Here is a 21,880-nt window from a genome sequence, read left to right on the forward strand (position 1 = left end):
TCAGGTAGTCGTATGCCGAGTATGCCGGGCGACCGAGGATACAGGTAACGTATCAAGAACAAAGAAAATATCTTGTCTCTTACTACAAAAGAGAGTATTATAATAAAGTAAACCATAATATGAGATTTTAACAAATTCAAGAAAAATAAGTGATAAAATTAAATCCAGAAACATAAAGAACAAATATAAAGAAGGAGCAGCGACGGTTCATAAACAAAAAAAGAAATAGATGAACAAAAAAATTGTTATGTATTTTAGTAAATTGAATTTCTACTAATCCTAATTATAATGTTCAGAAGTTTGAGAAAGCTAACAACTACTACTAATAATTATTTAAACAAAAAATCATGAATTATAAGTTTGTTAATTAGAACATGCATTACAAACGATATGAAAAAAAGAAAATATAAAAAAATTAAATCAATATTAAAATATAAAAGACCAAAATAAATATTCAAAAATTATAAATATGATAAAACTAAATTAAAAAAAAAACTTTTTTTTATATTTTAAAATAATCGATAAAATAATATAAACAATGACTATTATTTTTTAAGTTGAAAAAGAGTTTACAAAACTTAAAAGAATAAAGCCATACTTACATGAGAATATGAAATTGGAATTAATAGTTGGAGTATTTTGTAAAATAATTGATTCTTATAAAGAACAAAAAAAATTTAAATATAAAATTAAAATCATGCTAACAGAAATCATAAACAAAAACAACTTGATAAAAATCAGATATATGGATGTATCCATCTCTAATTCTCTATCATATTTAATTCTACCAACTCTAAACAGTTTTCTTTGTTTCGGTACGTTTTTCCCAAATGACTTGACCCAACTTAAAATTCATTGAATTGAACTGAAATTTTTATTATTGTTCAACTGCTAGGCTGCTACTATCTTCTTGAATTAGTCAAAATAACTAGATTAGGCACAAAAAAAAAGACAAAATATCATGATTGTTATAGTATTATTATGGATTCACACGTGTCATTTTAATTTATCCATGTTTCCCCCCTTTTAATAATGGTCCACAACTAAAAATAAAAACTTAAAAAGATTCGCATGGCAAAGACAAATATCCATTAATATTACTTACATGAATAATTGATTATATTAAATATACACTCAAATTAGTCAGTAAAATTAGTTATTAATATAAAAATAAATTAAATTATATAAATATTTATATATAATTATGTTAATAGTTAATGATAGCAACTAATTTTAATATAAATGTATGAATAGTATTTTTAATAAATAATTGAGTACTATATTATGGTCTTGAACACATTCCAATGCTATTATGTCGGTATTTAAACTTACTCAACTTCTTAAACTAAAACTAAATCATCCTAACGCCCTAACCCTTTTTACTTAGCAAGAAAACTAAGAATAAAAGAGAACACAAGAGAAATGAAGCTTTGGTAGAAGAACACTTTATTACTCAAAGTATTTGTTACAAGTGATTCACACACACATCTCACACTAACTCTTACCTTCTATTTATAGCCATCCACCTCTTTAATAGATAGTTAGAATTAAATATAATCAATGGTCAAGATTAATCATCTAGAACCTTCTTTACAAATATCTATCACACCATAACTTTCTAAATACTTTTAAATTTTTCTATACTACTTTTTATATTCCTATATACATTCACACTCTTTTAAAATACTTTATGACCAATATTCTAAAATTTTTTAAAATATTCCAAAATTTTTTAAAATATTCTAAAACATTCCAAAATCATCTAGAATAAATACTTTAGAAAATTCTATAAACACTATTAAATTTAATATTCTAAAATTTACTCCGACAACTAGCTAATAATGAGCAGTCACCTATATTTATGTGGCTTCGACTCCTCTTGTCACTATGACCCATCAGTGGCCCATTTGGCCATTTATATCTACTACCATCATTATGGTATAACTTTTTCCTCTTAAGAGAGATGTCTTTTTGAATTTCTTTTAAAAAATATTAAAAACTAGCATATCTCAAACTAATAAAAAAATCATGTTTATAACATTTTTTACACTTTTGTGTAGATTTTTCATGATATGAAAGCTAAATTTCTATTTTTATTCATTTCTGATGTATCACTTTTAATATTAAAAGTAAAAATATATTTAAAAATACAAAAATACATGTAATATATTAATTAAATACACATAAAAGTTTTCGTTAATAACTTTTAAGAAGAAACACTTATTTTAAAAGAAAAAGAATATGTAGGTAAACAGAGATAAATCTAAAAATTTTGATATGTAGAAGTTAAATTTTATATAATTTTTTAATTTTTTATATTATTTTTTTACTACATAAAAACAATTTATGTATGATATGTAATTACTGAATTTTTTTATGATTTTATCAATATATATATAAAATATAGATTTTTTTAGTAATTTTATTTTTGGTATGAGAACTACATAAAAAAATATAACAATATTAATAATATTTTATAAAATTATAAGATACTAGTATTTTTTGGTATATTTAATTAAAAATTTGTTATATATTTTTAATTTCAAAAACTCGAAAACAAATCATAAATTATTAATGATCACAAAAGTATTTGTATTTTTATAGAATACAAAATATAACTCTTAAAATAAAATTATAATCGAAATAAATTATCATAAAAGAATAAAATAAAAGTTTTTTTATGAATATAAGTTTAGAATAAAATAAAGTATAAGTTTTTTTTCTTCTTGGTTGTAATTGGTAGGAATGAAAAAGTCTACGAGACCAACAATTTTATTAAATTCTGATCAATATGTAATCAATAAAAAAAAATAAACCATTAAATAAAATCTCACACCATTAAATCGTTATTAATCAAAGATCTTTGAAATAGAAAAGGAGCAGAATGCCCTCTAAGCTAAGGCTGGTTGGCAGCAGTCACTCATTTAATGATTTAAGGAAGCATTCAAGCATATATAAATATAGCATAGGCCCTCCACTCTCTCTTCAAAGCTTTTCTTCCTATTAATTCTCCCTAGGCCTAAGCTCTTTCCATTTCTCTTTTTTCTTCTTCATTCCACCATGGTGGTTGGTTCTATGCTCCACATAAATGGCAATCCAACCGTCCATTTTTCATGCAAATCAAATCATGATCGTCCATCATACATACCTAAGCCCACGGCGGTTAAAATGACAACAATTACTACTACTACTATTACTACTGCTCCCTCTATCCTTCAACCTTATTGGGCTTCTTTGCAGGCCGACATTGAAGCCCATCTCAAACATGTCATGCCCTATAAAGATCCACTCGTGGTATTCGAGCCCATGCACCATCTCGTCTTCTCGGCCCCTCGAACCACCGTGCCGGCTCTTTGCCTCGCCGCCGGCGAGCTTCTCAGTGGTGATCGCCACCAAGCCATGGCGGCGGCTTCTGCTTTGGTACTCCTCCTTGCAGCTAATCACACACACGAGCAAATTCCAAGCAAGCCCAAGTCCAAGCCCAAGCCCATGTCCAGGCCCAAATCCAATACTATGAGTTTTCGGGCTTTTAGTCCTGGTATTGAACTTATGACAGGAGATGGTCTTATACCTTTTGGGTTTGAATTGTTGTCTAAATCCTGTGACTCGGTTCAAGAAAACTCGGACCGGGTCTTGCGCGTGATCATTGAGATATCACGCGCCGTGGGATCAAAAGGACTGATAGATGCCCAATACAAAAAATTTTTATTGAGTGAATCGGACGGTGGGGAGTCATGCCACGTGGAAAGGATCATGGACATTATGGAGAAAAATGAGGGTGGGTTGCATGCATGTGGGGCTTCATGTGGAGCAATGTTGGGTGGTGGGAGTGAAGAGGAAATTGAAAGGTTAAGAAAATTTGGATTTTATGTTGGAATGATCCAAGGAATGGTTAATGAGGGATTTTGGGAAGAAGTGGAAGTGGTAAAAGATTTGGCATTCAAGGAATTGCAATATTTCAAGGACAATAATAGAGATGTTGATGCAATTTCTAGCTTCATTATTCATGTTTAGAAAAAAAATATTATCTTAATTGTATTTTAGGTGGTGTTATAATTATGTAAATGTAAGATATATTAAGATGTATTTACTATAATTTTAGGTGTTTCGAAAACAACTCCATTTGTAGGTTTTCGTTCGATACTTTAATTACTTTTCAGGTTATTAGTAATACAGATTCACTATGTTATTTTAAAATTAAGATTTAACAAAAAAATATATATTAATATATAAAATATAAACTAAGATGAAGCAAAATAAATAATATATAGCAAAAATATTTGTTTCTCTCATAGCATACAAGAAATTTTCATATCCATCATATATTATTTTTTGAACGAAGTACATGAATTACCTTTGTAAACGTGGCCTATCACTTGTAACTAGAAATTATATTAACCGCAATTTAAATTTGGTTATTCCGTTTCAATCATCTTTTAATCCATAGTACTAATAATAAGAATCTATGTTTTGTATGAGAAAATAAAGTGTATAATTATATATGCGCATATATGTGCTTTATATAAAATTAGATATATGCTTAATTAAGTAGTAGGAGAGCAAATCAACTCTATTTGATGATGAGAACCAGGTAATATAATTAATCTTATGGGATTAATTTATTTCAGGTATTCCTATCCAAATCCAAATCGATTCAAACTAAATCGTTTATCTAATTTAATCTAAATCGATAATTGATTAAAATTGTATTAATTTAAATTTAAATAAATTTTTTTGACAAACTATATAAATTAAATTAATTAAATTTTAAATTTATTTATCAAAATCGATCCAATTCAATCTAAATTTTATAATATACTATAATATTATTATTATATTTAAAATTTTTATTATAACATAATATGTTCAATCTGTTATAAATATTTATGTTATCATGTATTATTATTATTTAGTAAATTTTTATGAATTTAAAATTTATTTATTTATTTTAATTAATTTATAATTTTATTTCTATTATTATGTTATTATTAATTTTTTAAAATATTACTGAGACTTGTTATGATATTGTTGGTTATTTAAAAATTGATATTGAAATTTGTTATATATTTGATTTTTTAAGAGTAAAGTATATTTTTTGTCTTTGAAATTTTAAAAATACTCTTAAGTTTTATTTTGTTTTAATTTGCATCAAATATACTCTTGACAACAAAATTTTCAAAAAATTTAAAACCAATCTAATAATAATACATAAAAATTATACTTAATTTACTTATGTTAAAGGTTGTTGTTATGAAATTATTATTAAATTAATCTTAATTTTTTTTAAATTAACTATTAGAAATATATTTGATACAAATAAAAAATTTATAAGACAAAATTAAAATAAAATAAAAATTAAAAATATTTTAAAATTTTTTGTCAAACATCAAAAATAAAAAATATACTTTATTTTTTTTAATTTATAAAACCACAAATTCAATCTAATTCAAATTACTTAAAATTAAATCAAATTCTCTAAAAAAAATATTAAATTTAAATCACACCACAAATCAAATTAGTATTTAAATTAAATTTTTATTCCCTCAAACCGATCTAAACAACACCGGGAGCATCCTAATTCATACTACATCATCGGATATGTCTGACAAAGGAAAGTGAGTTGTGGGAGCAGAGACATATAAACAAAATTTTAAAAGGAAAAAAAATTGATTGTTGAACGGATAAAGTAGTAATTCTCAATATTTTTCCAGGAAAAGTTTATTAGGTCTTACACTGTTTCTCCATCATTATTCATCTCTCTCGATCCATCCAAATAAAAAGCAATTTTAGTGGAGTGTTAGGTGTTGCACTATGTATATAAACTACTAGTTTTATGGTACCTTGTGATTCACGTGCAAACAGTACATGGATATACTTACATTATTAACTTAATATGTACGAGTTAATACTTAATTTATCTTTTGAAAATGAATAATGCTAGAGAATTAAAAGGGTATTAGTCAAAAATCAGTCAAATATTTTTGGATGAATCTAAAATCTCTACGAGTTAATATATATGGATGTTTCTTCTGCTAAATATCAGAATATTTCTTTTTCGTACTAAATGGATGTTCTTTTATATATTTTTCAAATTTTTTTGTATTGCAAATGTGAATGTTTCTATTTCTTTAAAAATTTTATATTTTTTTAAAATTTTATAGATATTTAATTATTTTTACTAAAATATAACTGGATATTTCTTTTGTTAAGTATTAGAATATTTTTTTTCATATTAAATGAATTTTTTTTTTAATAATCATTGGAAGAGAATTTTGAGGATAAACCTTGCATGTGCTATAATCCTCAAGAAAAGTCCGTGTCTTCCACGGAAGGATCCGGCATAGAAGCCACAGCCCCAAAAGTTGAACCCGACATGGATTTTTCCACACGGCTCGCGGAAGAGGGTGGAACAAACGGCTCCGAGCTTCCGGAATTCGAAACCGCATGTGCATGCAAGCTAAATGTGTCGGCGTCAAACCGATCAAAAGCATTACTTGGAGTTAAATCGAAAGGGTGATTGTATTGTCCGTGTAGATCCCAATCGTTGAAATCTGAAAACAAAGCACCACCATCGTCGCCGAATCCGTAGGCGTTTATGTAATCGGTGTTCCTAACGCAGTTTGGATCCATGACAGAAAACAGAAACACTCAGCAACACCGAAAGTTGAGGGTGATGAGGGAATCGAACGCGTTCTTGCGAGTGACGGCGCAATTGTTTTGGATGCGCTTGTTGAGGGCATCGCGGAGAGCATGGAAGTCGTCGGCGCTTCCAGCAGCATTGGTGAGAGAGAGAGGTTTGTGTGTGTGATTATTAGGTGGGTAGGTAAACGTGAGAGAGTAGAAGAAGGTTTTTATAGGTTTTAATTAGGTTTATTTAATTAATTTTAAATTTTTTAAATTTTAAATTTAAAAAAATTAAAATTAATTATTAATATAAATTAATGTGGTTTTGTTTAGTTTTTGCCTGGTAACCTTTCGATTCTATATACTTTTTATCGCATTTAATTAATTTTTTTAAATTTTAATGGATTCAAATTAGATTCTAAAATATATAATTATAACTCATATTAAGCTTTGAACTAATCTTTTTTAACGACGTATTGATTTAATATATCAATTTATTGTGATTTAAATTTCTCACTTAAATTCTACGAGATCAAGATTATTAGAACTCTAAAAATTTGATTGTTGCTCCTAGAATTACAAATTTTTTAAATTAAACTTATAATTATCGTCTTTATGAGAATATTGGACAGTGAATCAAGTTTCTAGGAAGTCTAATAGATTTTAGTCATATAAAATTTATATGATGAGTTTAAATCTTAATAAGTTAACGTACAAAATTAACACACAATTTATAAAATCAACTCAGCAACTAACATAAGTTATTATTATAAATTTTGGAGATCGAAATAATAAGTCGATTGTATTTTTAAGAATCAATTTAAATCTAACCTCAAATTTCAAGAATTAAATTGAGTATTAATTCATATATACATTTTTTTATCAGTATTTCATTTTCTTCTAATTTACTAATGATTAATTTGTCATAAATATAAATTTTATTTAAAATTTTATCGTTAATTAATATATTATTAATTCATCGTTTTCTTCTAATTTACTTGACTAAAATAAGTTAGTTTACTTAAAAGTCTGTATATCAAACTATAGAAAGGGTACACAAATTAAACATATGTGATTCATATTCATGTGTGTATAATATGTATGTATATATGTAGTACTGATCAGTAACACATGCACGATCAGTTCAATAATTTATTTATACCTTTTTTATAATAAGATTATTATCAGATATTATTATATATATTTGATGCATGTACTATTTGTATCCATGCATGACTCATACCTCCATATTTCATCCCTTATCCCTGCCACGCATTGAGATCCGAAACGTTTTCTTTTTCAAAAAAGACATTATTTCGGTTATTGATGATTTTTTTAACAATAATATTATACACATTAATAAAGTGAAAGACTCCACTTAAAAATATATAAAGGATTCAAAATTTTGATAAATCTAGCAATTAGAGGATTATCATCAGAGGAAAAAGTACATATATGTTTGTTTTATGCCTATCTCACATTTTTTCTTTGCATTACATTGGCATATATATTTATAGATTATAATTGTATTTCATAGATGTTTGGGAATAAAAAATTAGTCTAAAATAATTTAATGTTATTTTATTTTTATTTTTTAATTTTTTACGATATCCTCTTACTTAATTAAAAAATAATAAATTTATTGTAGATCTAAATTTTATTATTTAAGAATTTATATTAATAATCAATACATTATTATATATACAAAATAAAATTTAAACTCTAAAATTTGTTTAAATAGACGTGTGACCATGTGAACTAACTTTTTGATCAACTCAAATTAATTTTTTTATATTTTTTAATTATTTTTGAAATAATTAAATAATTTTAGATATAATAAATTTGTAATTATAAATATTAGAGGCATAAAATTATATGACACACACGGTGGAAACCTATTTGCCATCCTAGCTATCTTTTTTATGGACCATGCTTAACCCCAAAATTCTTCTTGATTGTGATTAGTTCCCACTTATTAATTATTATAGGACCTTGCTAGGTTTTTTTTGTTTCATCTGTCCAAATTATCAATTATACTGTTAATCTATACAAGTATTTATTGAAAATTCTTATAATATTTGTTATTGCTCTTGACTTCAAGTATTATTTTAGTCAAAATGACAAATACAAATGAATGGAGGATAAGTATTAAATTAAAATATTAAATTTCTGGTTATTAATGATATAATCTTTTTGTTGGGCCCTTGTGATAGGCTTCTCCCAAAGCCCATATCCTAATACGATAAACGAATATATAATCAAGTCCAAAAAAAAAACGAATATATAATAAAACTTTAGAGAGAAGTTTATTCGTCCAAAAACAAGGTGTGAGAGAAGTAATTCTCAATAATCTATGGGTATGAATTATGAAACAAACTAAAATACTATTATTTTATTTTTCTTTGTATTATATATTACTCCAACAATTTTGACTCCAACAAATTTATTGAATAAAACTCTTTGGAGGAATAAGTCTTTAGTAATATTTTAGATCTTGAATAATGTTGTTGTTTTTAGGCTTAATTAGTATGTCTTGATAGTTTAATTAATTTTTTAATAATGGTTTTATAGTTTAATAATTAAATCATTATATTAGGTCAAAAATTGTAATTTAACTTTTTATAATTATTTTATTAAAAAGTATAATTTTTTTTGTTTGATATAAGATAAATTATAAAATACTTTAAAAATAAATATTCTAGAATATTATTATATTTTATGAAAAATAATAATTAATAAAAATATAATTATAAATTTTTATCTAATATAAAACTCAATCATAAAAATTTGATAAAAACTTTAAATTATAAAGATTAATAAAATAATTAAGCTTTATTTTTATTAAATCCAAAGTTATGAGCTCTCAAAGCAGGCTACAAGGATTTTTTTTTTGTTTCAACACCCAAGTATATATCTAACGGATATTTAATATAGAGATAAAATAATCATTTAACATGATTTCTTTTGCTCACATTAAAATTGATTTATACGATTAAATTCAAGTAATACACACCCTTTTAGATTAACAAGTAATTTTTTATTCATAGTGTCATGCATTATTAAATATTATCGGATAAAGTATACTTTTTGTCTCTGAAATTTGATAAAAATTTTAAAAATACCACTATTTTTTTTATCTCAATTTTGTTCTAAAAGTTTTCGATTTGCATCAAATATATTTTCGACGGCTAAATTTTAAAAAAATTTAAGACCAATCTAACAATAATACATAAAAATTATGCTTGATTTGCTTGTATTGAAGATTGTTCTTATAAAATTGTTGTTAAATTTGTCTTAATTTTTTTTAAAATTAGTCATTAAAAATATATTTGATGCAAATAAAAAAATTTTAGAATAAAATTTAAACAAAATAAATCTTAAAAATATTTTTAAAATTTTTATAAAACTTCAAAAACAAAAAATATACTTTATCCCATATTATTTTTCTATAACTTAAAGACAAAGAAATGAAGCCGGTGGAATGTCATTTTCAATTTCTCCCACCATTATTTAATAATTTTGGTACTATATTGCTTAGGTCCAACACTAGAGTCACCTTATTTCAATATTCACAAATTCTTGTCTCTTCTTAATTGGGATTAACACTAAAGTGTTGTTTTAGTTTAATAATAACCCAATTGGAAGTAATTTATTCCATATTAAATCATTTAATTTATACTTCAGATAAGCAATCAACTCATCCAAATAATAGTATTATCTTTTTTTTTTTTAAATTAGGTGTAGGATACAAACAAAGCGTTGATGATCTAATCAACAATTAAGTATATTTTTTTCCCCACAACTAAAGAATTAATTCATGTAAGAATAATGTTTGTTCACATAAAAAAAAAATCTTAACATAAGATTGATGCCCATCACTTGGATCTGAAATTATATTAGATTTAAAAAAAAAACAAATTGAAAAAAAAAAAAAGAGATGTGGGTGCTTTTCCACTTTGTAGTTCATATGCTATCTCTCAACTATGCCAAAATTGCAAGTACAAATAATATATTTTTATATCTAAAACAACTTCAATAAAAGCTAATACATAAGTTAACTTTTCACCATACTATGTGTATTAAAAAAAAAAAAGCAGTCACCCATAAAATTAAAAAAGAAAAAAAAAGTGTCTACATAAACTTGATCCTGTGGTTCTATAGCTTATTAAGAGTTATCTCTATTAACTCCATTCACTAACCGTCTCAAATGAAAAATAAAATAAAATAAAGTACTACTAGACTAAAGAAATTAAACTCAATCAAAAAATTACAAAGAAAATTAAACAGACAAATAAAATAAAAGACATAAATAATCATCACTAGATATTGTGATGAAAACCAAAATCTAATTCATTGCTTTTTTTTTTTTCAGTTTCTACATGGTAAATGGCTAAAACAACAAATCCTTCACAATCACACCCCAATAATTAATCATGAAAAAAAAAAAATTCTCCATCCCCAATTAAAAACCACTATACTAGCTATAATGACTAATAATAATAATAATACTATAGTCTATACTAGTAGCTATAACAATATTTAACAATAACAACAACAATAATAATAATAATGTTATTAATTAAATATTCATAGTGATTCAAGAAAACCAGTTTTTGTAAGAACAGCATTCCTCACTTTGCTAAGATCTCTACCTTTGAGTGTTCTTCCAACACCTTCCAACACTGAGAATGATGATATTTGACTCCTTGCTAGCCTCCTAGCAATAAACTCATGTGGTGGTAGCAACATTTTATTATTATTATTATTAACATCATATTCATCATAATCTTCATCTAATAAATCCTCATCACTACCATAATCTTCAACATAATCACCTGAATTATACATCTTTGACCAATCAGGGATGTTGACCGGTGCTGATTGCTGAAGAAATTGATGAAATTTTGCTTCACTAGAGGAATTATTATTTTTATTATTATTATTATTAATGTTATTTGTGCTATTAGGCCTTGGAATCATTCTTGATCTAGGGACAGGAATAGGAGAAGACTCCTTAATTTTAAGGGCACCAGAGTGATGTGTGTCCTTGTTAAGGACACACCAAACATCTTCTTCATCAAAGTCACCATCTCTCAATGATTTCCATATCCCACTATGTTCCCTAACTAATCCATACTTACCTTCCATCTTTCTTAGTTAAGTCACCAACACAAAAAACCCTTAGTACTTTCCTACAAACACCACACAATAAATCTAAAATCAGAATCAACTTTTGGAAAAATTTAAAGTATAATATTCTATATTTCAATCATTTTAACTGTTGATTTCAATCATGTATATGATTAAGATCGACGGCTAAGGATTTGGATCCTCTAAAGTTTGAATTTTACAGAGTAAAGTGTGATCTTCTACTTTTGAATAATTTCTCTTTCGTATTTATTTTTGGTTCCACCTATGAAATCAATGGTGAGAGATCAAACTTTATTCTCTAAAGTGAAATTCAAACTTTAGAGGATCTAAATCCGACGGCTAAAATTACCGGACCACCAATATTTTTCCCTATTGATCTTGATTCAGAATATTGTGACTTTTTTTTAAACCTCCAAATTTAAAAAAAAAATCAGATAAAAAATAATGGAGAAATTTTATAAGGAAAGCAAGAATCTTCTTAAATCTACCTTTTTTGGAGGGGGACTCAGAAGCTTCTCCAAAGTGGTGTTTTAATTTAATTTCCTTTCTGGAATATGCAAAGCAAAGAAAAATTAAGAAATTTAATTTAGAGGTATATAAGTAATTAACTATATATGGAAAATAATAAATTGAAACTGATAATTATTAATTAAGGATCATGATGCTATATATATTTTGAGTAGAAAAGGTTGTTCTTAGTTCTTACCTTAGTAGATGAGAGAGTGTTGGCAGAAGAGAATGGTGGAAAACAAGAAGAAGAAGAAGAAGAGGGAGTGAATGAATGAAATGAATGGCAGCACAAGTTCCCAAGCTCCAATAATAAGACACCATTTATGCTTTGTCTTTGCACTATGATTATGATGCATCTACCTATCAATTGCACTCTTTTCCTTTTTTATTTTTATTTTTTTTAATTTAAATCAGAGTTTGAAAATTTTCTGAGTAAATTAAAAAACTGTTTTTTAATTTACACTAGATAATTATATATAAAAAATTTAGAGAAATATGTATTTTGTATCTCTCTTATATATATTATCAAATTTTCTTAGGTACATTTTAAAATTCTTTAAATATTTGTAGAATGATTATCCAACAAAATAAATCATATTATAATAAGAAATAATTAAAAAATGTCTTAAGAATGTTAATTAAGAGAGTGTAAAAAAATTTGATTTTATATTTTAAATGTATAAAAATACTTAAATTTCAATATTTACTTTGTTATTTTTTCTAATTGAAATATTCTTATGATGAAAATGAATTTAGATTTTAATGAAATTTGAAGGTTTTTTTTTATCGGCTGTGTCAGTTAATTTTTTTTTACCATGTATTTAACTTTTATCTGTTTTCTTTTGTTTTTTATTTTTTATGGTAAGTTTTAACTCTTGCTAAGTACTAACTTTTGGATTTTTTATTTTAATAAATAAATAAATTATAATAATTATTGAAATAAATTATTTAAAAAATATTTATCAAAATAAATACTTCTCTCTTATTTTATTTGATAAATATTTTTTAAATTATTTATTTCAATAATTATTATAATTAATTTATTTATTAAAATAAAAAATCCACTAACTTTTGGCTAGCTGTGTGAGGCAGTAATCTTTCTTTTTTACTGAGTCGTTTCACTAACTTTTACAAACTCATAAGCATATGGGAATCTTCAACAGAGAATAATAGTATAAAGGTAAAAAGGCTCATTTAAATTATTTTAATATTATGTTACATAGTGGATGCTTAGTCTTAGACTAACTTTACCTAATTCCCCAAATAATGATCTTACTTGATAAGTATATATATATATAAAATAACGGGAGCTTCTTTTTAATTGTCCTCTTAATTTTTTGCATCATTTTAATTAATTAATTGATAAAGTATATATATAATATTTCCTTTTTTTTTGTTGTAACTCGTGTCTCTATAAGATGTGCATAGCATAACTGAAATTAAAATATTATTACTTATTAATTTCTACAATTGATTAAATTTTTTTGTTGTCTTGTATTTAATTAGCGCCAATTTTCTCAATTAAATAGATAGATGAAATTGAATTACGAAAAATTATGAATTCAAAAAATTATGAATTACTATTCCCTACGTGATTGAACGGCTAATAGATAAAGACTGGCTATTGTCAAAGAACAGACAAAAGAAGTCAAAATTTTCAACAAGAACAAAATGACAAAAGCTAGGAAATTAATAAATAAATAAATACATAACCATTTTGTTTTCCTCTTCTCTTTGTTTTTTTATTTAATTTTGCATTACTAATAATATAAATTATTTACATATCCATTTAATTATATTTATTTTTTAAATAATTATAAAACTAATTATTTTATTAATATAAATTGAATATATAAAATCTCTTTATAATACCAATTCATAATTTTTTTCATAAACTGTTTTCATGTTAAATGGCACGCCGCACATCAAATGATAATTGATAAAAGTATAAAACTATGAAAGTGTCATATAACACTCCACCACCTAGTAAAATAATATCAATAATATTAAAAAAATAAAAATCTTGTACCATGATTCCATGAGTGAGAAACACAACTAGCACACGGAAAATGCACAATTATGTTATGTCACAAAGTGCTGTTAATGTGTAATAAAATAACTTAAGATATATTCATAATTAAGATATATCCTAAGTTAATAAGATTTAACTATTTAAGGTTAAGCTTCTAGGAAGCTTCAGGTGTTGAACAAAGAAGAATGTGACTCACACACATCAATGCACCAATTGGCAACTCATCAATTCAAAGTATATGGTTGCATCTTTTAAACTTATTAAACTACTCCTCCACTTTCATTTATGACAACAATAAAAAAAATTTTTGTAATACTATGTCAGACACATCTTTCTTAATAATTTTATTGGAATTAATTCAAATGGTGGATTATTGATATTTTTCATTTAGCAACTTGTAAATCATCAAACTTTTTTATTATTATCATGAACTAAGATAAAAGAGTAGTTTAATAAAACTGTGTTGTTCCAAATTTTCAAAGGTTTAATTAAAGAACAATGTTAGGGGGCTAGTAATTTTTGTGATTATTAGCCATCAATAATGATTTGATGGTGTGAGATTGGTATGGGATTTCATCCAATGACTTACCTTCATCTGCTGGTTATATGCCGGCCAAAATTCAATAAAACTGCTGGTCCCCTATACTTTCCCTTAATTAAATATTTAGCTGAACACTGCATTATAATAATTAAGGATTATTTTTCATTTGTGACTTATAAAATTTTTTATTTTTTATATTTTTTTTGCTAATCTTTAAGATTTAAATATGTAGCAATAATATGGTTGAAAATGAAAGCAGTCTCACCTAATCAAGGAACCCATTATTTTCGTTAAACCTTATTTTGTCTAATGTGCATCATATTTTGTACATAAAAGTTCATAATATAAAATAATTTATAAAAAAGTTGAAATTAATGTAAGTTCTTAATTTATTCATACAAGTTGTATTATTTGAAAATGACAATGTTTAAAAATTTCTCTCAATTGCCAAAACATAGAGGGAACCAAAAGTCTTGCATTAATATCTATAGAAGCAGTATAGTCTTTGCCAAATGTTACTTATATATAATGAGATAAACATGTTGTTTTATAATTTTATCTAATTTAATTTCTTGTTATTCTATCTTGGACCACATCACAAAATTATTGAAATTCATAACAAAAGCCATTATATCTTAAAACCAAGGTAGGTAACAATGAACGTTTAGTAATAAGTGAACACATCAACACATGTATGGCCAAAAGTTGCATAGTACAAAATAGTATCATGAATTAAGGAGGCTACATTACATTACAATTATTTCAATTCAAGCAAGTTCTTTTCATTGTAATAAATTTGTGGTGGGGCATATGGTAAATGTTTGTTCAGTGAATAGAGTTATTCTCAGTCATTATTATGTATTTTATATGACAAAAAAACATGAAGAAAAGTCAACATTCTTGTGCTGCTCATTTGTCATTCCTTACAAGTTGTATACCAAAACTCATGAAGTATCATTATGTAACTTGTTATGTAATAGAATATGGATAAAATGGTCAATTCCACTTGTGTTAATAAAATAACTAAAAGAAAACAGTATAGATTTGAAAGAGTTTTCAATGGCACAAAAAGCTAAAATGATTTGATGATCTAACATTGAATAATTGGATCAGATTACATAAATGAGGCAATTCTGCAATATATATAGTAAGTTACCACATAATTTTGTTATTAACACAAAATAAAAATAATATATTTGAAAACAAATTAAGTTTGATTATCTCTTAATAACTATATCTTGATCTTCTTGATCTTAATCTGTTATATTATATACTCTATCTCTATTACCCTCCTTTAAATTCATGGTGATTTTAGGAAAAACCTTGAGTTTGGAACAGAACTTTTCAAAAGTAGGAGCTAATAAAGCCTTGTGAAAATGTCAGCAACCTATTCTGTAGAGGGTATGTGCACAACCTTCAATTGATTCTGATTAACCCTCTCACGAATAAAATGCAGATCCAAGTCAAAATGTTTTGTCCTGCTATGAAGAACAGGATTTTCAGCAAGCAACACAGCGCTGATATTGTCACAGAAAAGAGTGGGTGTCCCAGATAGTGAAATGTGCAGTTCCTTCAACAAATTTTGTAACCAAATGACTTCAGAATCTGCTGCAGCTAGCTCGCGGTATTCAGCTTCCGTGCTAGACTGGCTCACTGAAGATTGTTTCTTGCTTGACCATGAAACAAGATTCGATCCCAAATAGATGCCATATCCACAAGTAGATCTTTGGTCATCAATGTCCGACCCCCAATCGGAATATGTAAAACTAAATAGTCTTAAATTAGTAGAAGCATGAAACAATAGACCTTGATCAATAGTGCCAGCCAAGTATCGCAAAATCCTTTTTACATATTTTCAGTGTGTGAGAAGGGGGCGTTGCATATATTAGCTAACCTTATTTACTGAAAAGGAGATCTCAGATCTGGTAAGAGTTGCATATTGCAATGATCCTATTATAAACCTATACAGATATGGATTATCAAATTCATTATCTCCCTGACCTGAGAGTTTTAAACTGGTGACCATAGGAGTAGGAACACCTTTGGAGTTTATCATGTTAGTCTTTTTTAACAATGATTGAATATGTTTTGATTGAGACAAATGGAAAGAATCTGAGGACAATTTAGTAGCTTCTATCCTTAAGAAGTAGCTAAAATTCACCAAGATCCTTTAAAGAGAAGGTATTGTTCAATTGAGTAATGGTAGTTTGAATAGCATTGTTATCATTACCCGTAATAAGAAGATCATCAACATAAACTAAAATATAAAGGGTAATATTACCAGAGGATTTAACAAATAAGGAAGGATCTGACTTTGTTCTATAGAAACCAAAAACAGCAAGAGTTGAGGCCAATTTCAGAAACCAAGCTCTAGGAGCTTGTTTAAGACCATAAATGGACTTATTTAACTTACATACATATGATGAATCACCTTGCTGAAAGCCTAGTGGCTGAGACATGTACACAAATTCCCTAAGGTCTTCATTCAAGAAGGCATTATTGAAATTCAACTGCTTGATTGTCCAATGAAAACTCAGAACCAAAGAGAGCACCAACCAGATTGTAGAAGGCTTGATCACAGGAGCAAATGTCTGATCATAATCGATTCCTTCAATTAGGTGATTGCCTTTGGCTACCAACCGAGCCTTATACTTCATTATTTGGCCATTGGGATGCCTTTTGATGGCAAAAACCCAACGGCAGCCAATAACCTTGTCTTGTGTTGTTGAATTGACCAATGTCCATGTATTGATCTTGTATAAGGCTTGTAAGTCTTCCAACATAGCATTCTTTCAGTGTTCTTATTTTAGGGCAGCAGCAACAGATGAAGGTATATTATTAATAAGATCACATGAGGTGGAGAGTGAGACAGTAAGGGCTTTCAGTTTAAAAATGCCAGACTTGGATCTGGTTTGCATAGGGTGAGTGTTAGAAGAAAGTCTAGTAGGAGGAGAGTTTCCAAATTGAATAATAGTGTTATTGATTGGGATGTTGTGAGCTGCTTTATCTTGTGATGTTGTAAGGAGAGTAGCAGGTTCTAAGTTCTGAGTGGAATCAATAGTGGTCATAGGAGCAAGATTGGAAGAAGATGGAAGAAATAAAATAAGAGGTAAAGGGAGAATTATATGAGAAAACTGACCAAATGTTGAAGAAGGCTTCTGAAGTTGAAAGATTTCAACATAAAAAAATCTGTGTTCATCAAACAGTACATGTCTTGTAATAATAACCTTACCTTCTCTAGTTAGGCATTTGTAACCTTTATGATGAGGAGCATAACCCAAAAATACAGAGAGTTGTGATTTAAAGTCCAATTTATGAGTATTATAAGGTTTTATACAAGGAAAAGTAGCACAACCAAAAATCTTAAAAAAAGAGTAGTCAAGTAGATGATGATGTAAAAGTTCAAATGGGGATAGATTATTAGTGTTAAGGGAAGGGAGTCTATTAATAATATATGTCGCAGATATAAATGCATCATCCCAGTGAATTAAAAGAATGGAGGCAGTGACTAAAAGTGCCAAGCCTACTTCAGTCACATGTCTATGCTTTCTCTCTACTCTCCCATTTTGTTGATGAGTATAAGGGTAGGAGAAGCGAGGAGATATACCTTCTTGAGCTAAATATTGAGTGAAGGCATTGGAAAGATACTCCCTACCATGATCAGTTTGCACTTGTTTTAGTTTTAAATCAGTGAAAATTTCCATTTCAGCTTTGTACTGAAGGAATGCCTGAAAAGCTTGTGATTTAGTAAGAAGTAAATAAATGCAACTATACCTAATATAAGCATCCACAAAAGAAATATAATATGTGAAACCATGATAAGATGTATATGGTGTAGGGCCCCAAATGTCACTGTAAACCATTTCTAAAGGGGCATGAAAATTGAATTCATCTAATTGAAAAGGCAACAAGTGCATTTTAGCTTGACAACAATGTTTACAAACACCAGATTTTATTGAAGCAGAAGAAATGGGCAGATTACACTTGTTCATTACAGAAACAATAGTTTTAGATGCACAATGACCTAAACGTTTGTGCCATAAATTATAAGTGTCTAATTGAGAAGCGTAAGCAGCAGGTACAGAAATACAAGAGATAGGATTTGGTGGAGAAATATGACTATTATTAGATGCAGATTTTGTGACAGCAATGTTATCAAACTTGTACACCCCATTATATGGAGCTTCTTGTAAAAGAATCTCCTGAGTGTCTTGAAATTTCACATAGTAAACATTAGGGTGAAACTCAAAGAAGCATGCATTATCAGTGGCAAATTTATGTACATTAACTAAATTTTGTGTAATTTCAGGAACAAGTAAAAGCTGGTTCAAGAGAAAGTGTTTCTTTGAATCTAAATTCACCAAATATGAGTGTCCAACATGAGAGATACTACTACCTGATCCATTACCTAGAAGGAATTGGTCTGTACCAAGAAATTCAGAGGGCGCCAAGATAGATTGAAAATCATTTGTAACATGATTGCTTGCCCCTGTGTCAGGAAGCTAGCTTGCATATGAGAAAGTGGATGGAGCAGCCATATAAGTCCTTGGATTGTGATAGGTAGTAGGAGGTGGTAACAGTCTAGATTGGGTTGGAGTTCTTGCATTAGAAGATGAAGCTTGATATTGTTGATTAAACTGATGAAAACATGACAGGGCAATATGACCTATCCTTCCACAGACTTGACAAATTGGTTTAGAATCATAATTTGCAAACCTGCTCCTGGTAGAGTTTCTTCCTCCTCGACCTCTTCTTGGAGCATAATTTGGGAAATTTGGTGGTTTGGAAACGGAAGATGATGTCTGAGTATAGTGTGCTTGGATCGTGCCCAAAGCAGTCTTTTTAAACCGTTCAATCATTTCTTCATGTCCAAGAAGAAGTGCTTCAGCTTCAATAAGAGTAATGGATTCTGATTTTTTCATCACTGTTGAGAGATATAAAGCATAGTTTTCATCAAGACCACTGGTAATGGCTGATATATGATCTTCTAGGAAAAGGGTGTAGCCTATTGATGTCATGGAATCAACAATATCTCGAATCTTCTTGAGATACTCAGTTGCTGTCATACATTGTTTCTTGACAGACTTCAATTCATTCTTTAATTGCTGAATCTTGATCTTGGAGGTCTTTGCAAAATATTCAGTGATAGTCGTCCAAGCTTGATGCGCATACTGACAATCCAGCAATCGATTCTTGAATGTGAGATCCAGAGAAAAAAGGAGCCAAGTCATAAGGTAATCATCTTTTTGCTTCTAATCCTTGTAAGCTTTTGATTTTATACCAGCTTGTTTTACAAAATTGGATTCAAATTGTGATGGAACCTTGTCAGCAAAAAGATGATCAGTAAGGCCATTAGCATTAATAACATGAAGGGCAAGCTTCTGCCATGTTCGAAAAGTATTTTCAGTCAATTTGTCAAGAACGGGTGCAATAAAGGGTTGAGGAGAAGGGGAAGAAGAAGAAGAAGTGGGTGGGTTTTGATGAGAGATGATTGAAGCTATGGATTTATCACCTATGCTCTTGATACCATGAAAAAGTTTTCAATAAAACAAAAAGCTAAAATGATTTGATGATCTAACATTGAGTAATTGGATCAGATTACATAGATAAGGCAATTCTACTATATATATAGCAAGTTACTACAGAATTCTGTTATTAACACAAAATAGAAATAACAAATTTAAAAACAAATTAAGCTTGATTATCTTTTAACAACTATATCTTGATCTTTTTTATCTTAATATATTATATTACATACTCTATCTCTATTAGGATTAAACCCTCTAATAATGTCTCATTACTAATTTAATTTTTGGGGCTTCATTGTCTGTGAAAAATAGTAGTTATTTTGATGAAACATTTTTAAATTTCAAGCAAAAATGGGAAATTCAATTCAATCACAAAACCGATAATGCAACTGAAATTGCAGAAACAATCATACTTTAAATACATAATATATATAATAGAAATAAAAATATTATATATATAATATTAATTATTAAATTAATTATTATATATTTGTATATACATATATATTATTTTATATACTTTAAATATATATTTTATATATTAATAAATTACAACTCAAATAACATAATCTTTTTATATTTATCTAAAAATTACAAATTTAAATTTTACTCTTAATTTTAAAAAATATATATTTTATATTGTGTAATCTTATAATTGACCGAGAATTCCAAAACTGTGGTCAACAATCTATTTTATTTGTTTAACTCTCTGTTTTAAATGTTGACTTATATGTAAATTTCAGTTAGTTATTTCTTCCAAATTTTCCATGGTATTTATTTACATTAAAATCAAGCTTTTACCGAATAAAATTCGTTAAGAATAATAATTATTTAACATTATAGTAAAAGCATTATGCTCTTTGATCTTTCTACTGGGATTCTGAACGGTGAATATAAAGCAGCTGAAAATTAGAAGCAGGTTCCTGAGTAATTTCATTTCATATATATATGTAATATTATTTGGATCCACGTAAGTTATGAATCAGCAGAATTTCTGTGTTATCTTGACTTTTGTGGAAAGAAAGAAAAAATGTTTATGCTTTGACTATAAACCTAGTACCACAAAACTTGTATTACTTAAAGACTAGAATTACGCCTTTATTATTTCACAAATTTTCTAGCTCTTAAATGTTTAAAAAAATATTTAAAAAGTAAAAATATCATATAATACTAAAAGTCAATTATTAAATTAATTATGATATATATATATATATATAAATAATTATGATATATATATATATATATATATATATATATATATATATATATATATATATAACTGATTAATGAATGATTTTTTATATAGAAATAATATCGAATAAAAAACTATGGCCTAGTTTATAGATGCTTAAAAAATGACTTCGGTAGTGTATCTTTATAAACGTGGATAGAATAGAACAAAGGTGTATGACAACGTGTCAAGCAAAGAACAATAAATACAATGCAGTCAAATTTAGAAGAAACAAGATTTAGATATGTGCACTAATAATATTA

General features: G+C 27.1%; 2 protein-coding genes across 2 annotated transcripts; one reads left to right on the forward strand and one right to left on the reverse strand.

Moving 5' to 3' along the window:
• Nucleotides 1-2,981: 2,981 nt before the first annotated feature.
• LOC130941028 (heterodimeric geranylgeranyl pyrophosphate synthase small subunit, chloroplastic-like) lies at nucleotides 2,982-4,138 on the forward strand. Its single transcript, XM_057869380.1, has one exon. The coding sequence runs from the start codon at nucleotides 3,061-3,063 to the stop codon at nucleotides 4,012-4,014; it is 954 nt and encodes a 317-aa protein (XP_057725363.1). The 5' UTR covers nucleotides 2,982-3,060; the 3' UTR covers nucleotides 4,015-4,138.
• A 6,783-nt stretch (nucleotides 4,139-10,921) lies between these two features.
• LOC130941029 (protein S40-5-like) lies at nucleotides 10,922-12,708 on the reverse strand. The gene is made up of 3 exons (XM_057869381.1): nucleotides 12,482-12,708; nucleotides 12,264-12,322; nucleotides 10,922-11,816 (listed from the first exon to the last, which is right to left on the reverse strand). The coding sequence occupies exon 3, from the start codon at nucleotides 11,770-11,772 to the stop codon at nucleotides 11,212-11,214; it is 561 nt and encodes a 186-aa protein (XP_057725364.1). The 5' UTR covers nucleotides 11,773-11,816; nucleotides 12,264-12,322; nucleotides 12,482-12,708; the 3' UTR covers nucleotides 10,922-11,211.
• Between the last annotated feature and the right edge of the window lie 9,172 nt (nucleotides 12,709-21,880).

The sequence above is a fragment of the Arachis stenosperma genome, chromosome 7, assembly GCF_014773155.1.
Source record: "Arachis stenosperma cultivar V10309 chromosome 7, arast.V10309.gnm1.PFL2, whole genome shotgun sequence".
Classification (NCBI taxonomy): domain Eukaryota; kingdom Viridiplantae; phylum Streptophyta; class Magnoliopsida; order Fabales; family Fabaceae; genus Arachis; species Arachis stenosperma.

What these genes read in the sequence shown, in the direction of transcription:
- LOC130941029 (XM_057869381.1), bottom strand. Translation starts at nt 11,772, where the DNA reads ATGGAAGGTAAGTATGGATTAGTTAGGGAACATAGTGGGATATGGAAA.
- LOC130941028 (XM_057869380.1), top strand. Translation starts at nt 3,061, where the DNA reads ATGGTGGTTGGTTCTATGCTCCACATAAATGGCAATCCAACCGTCCAT.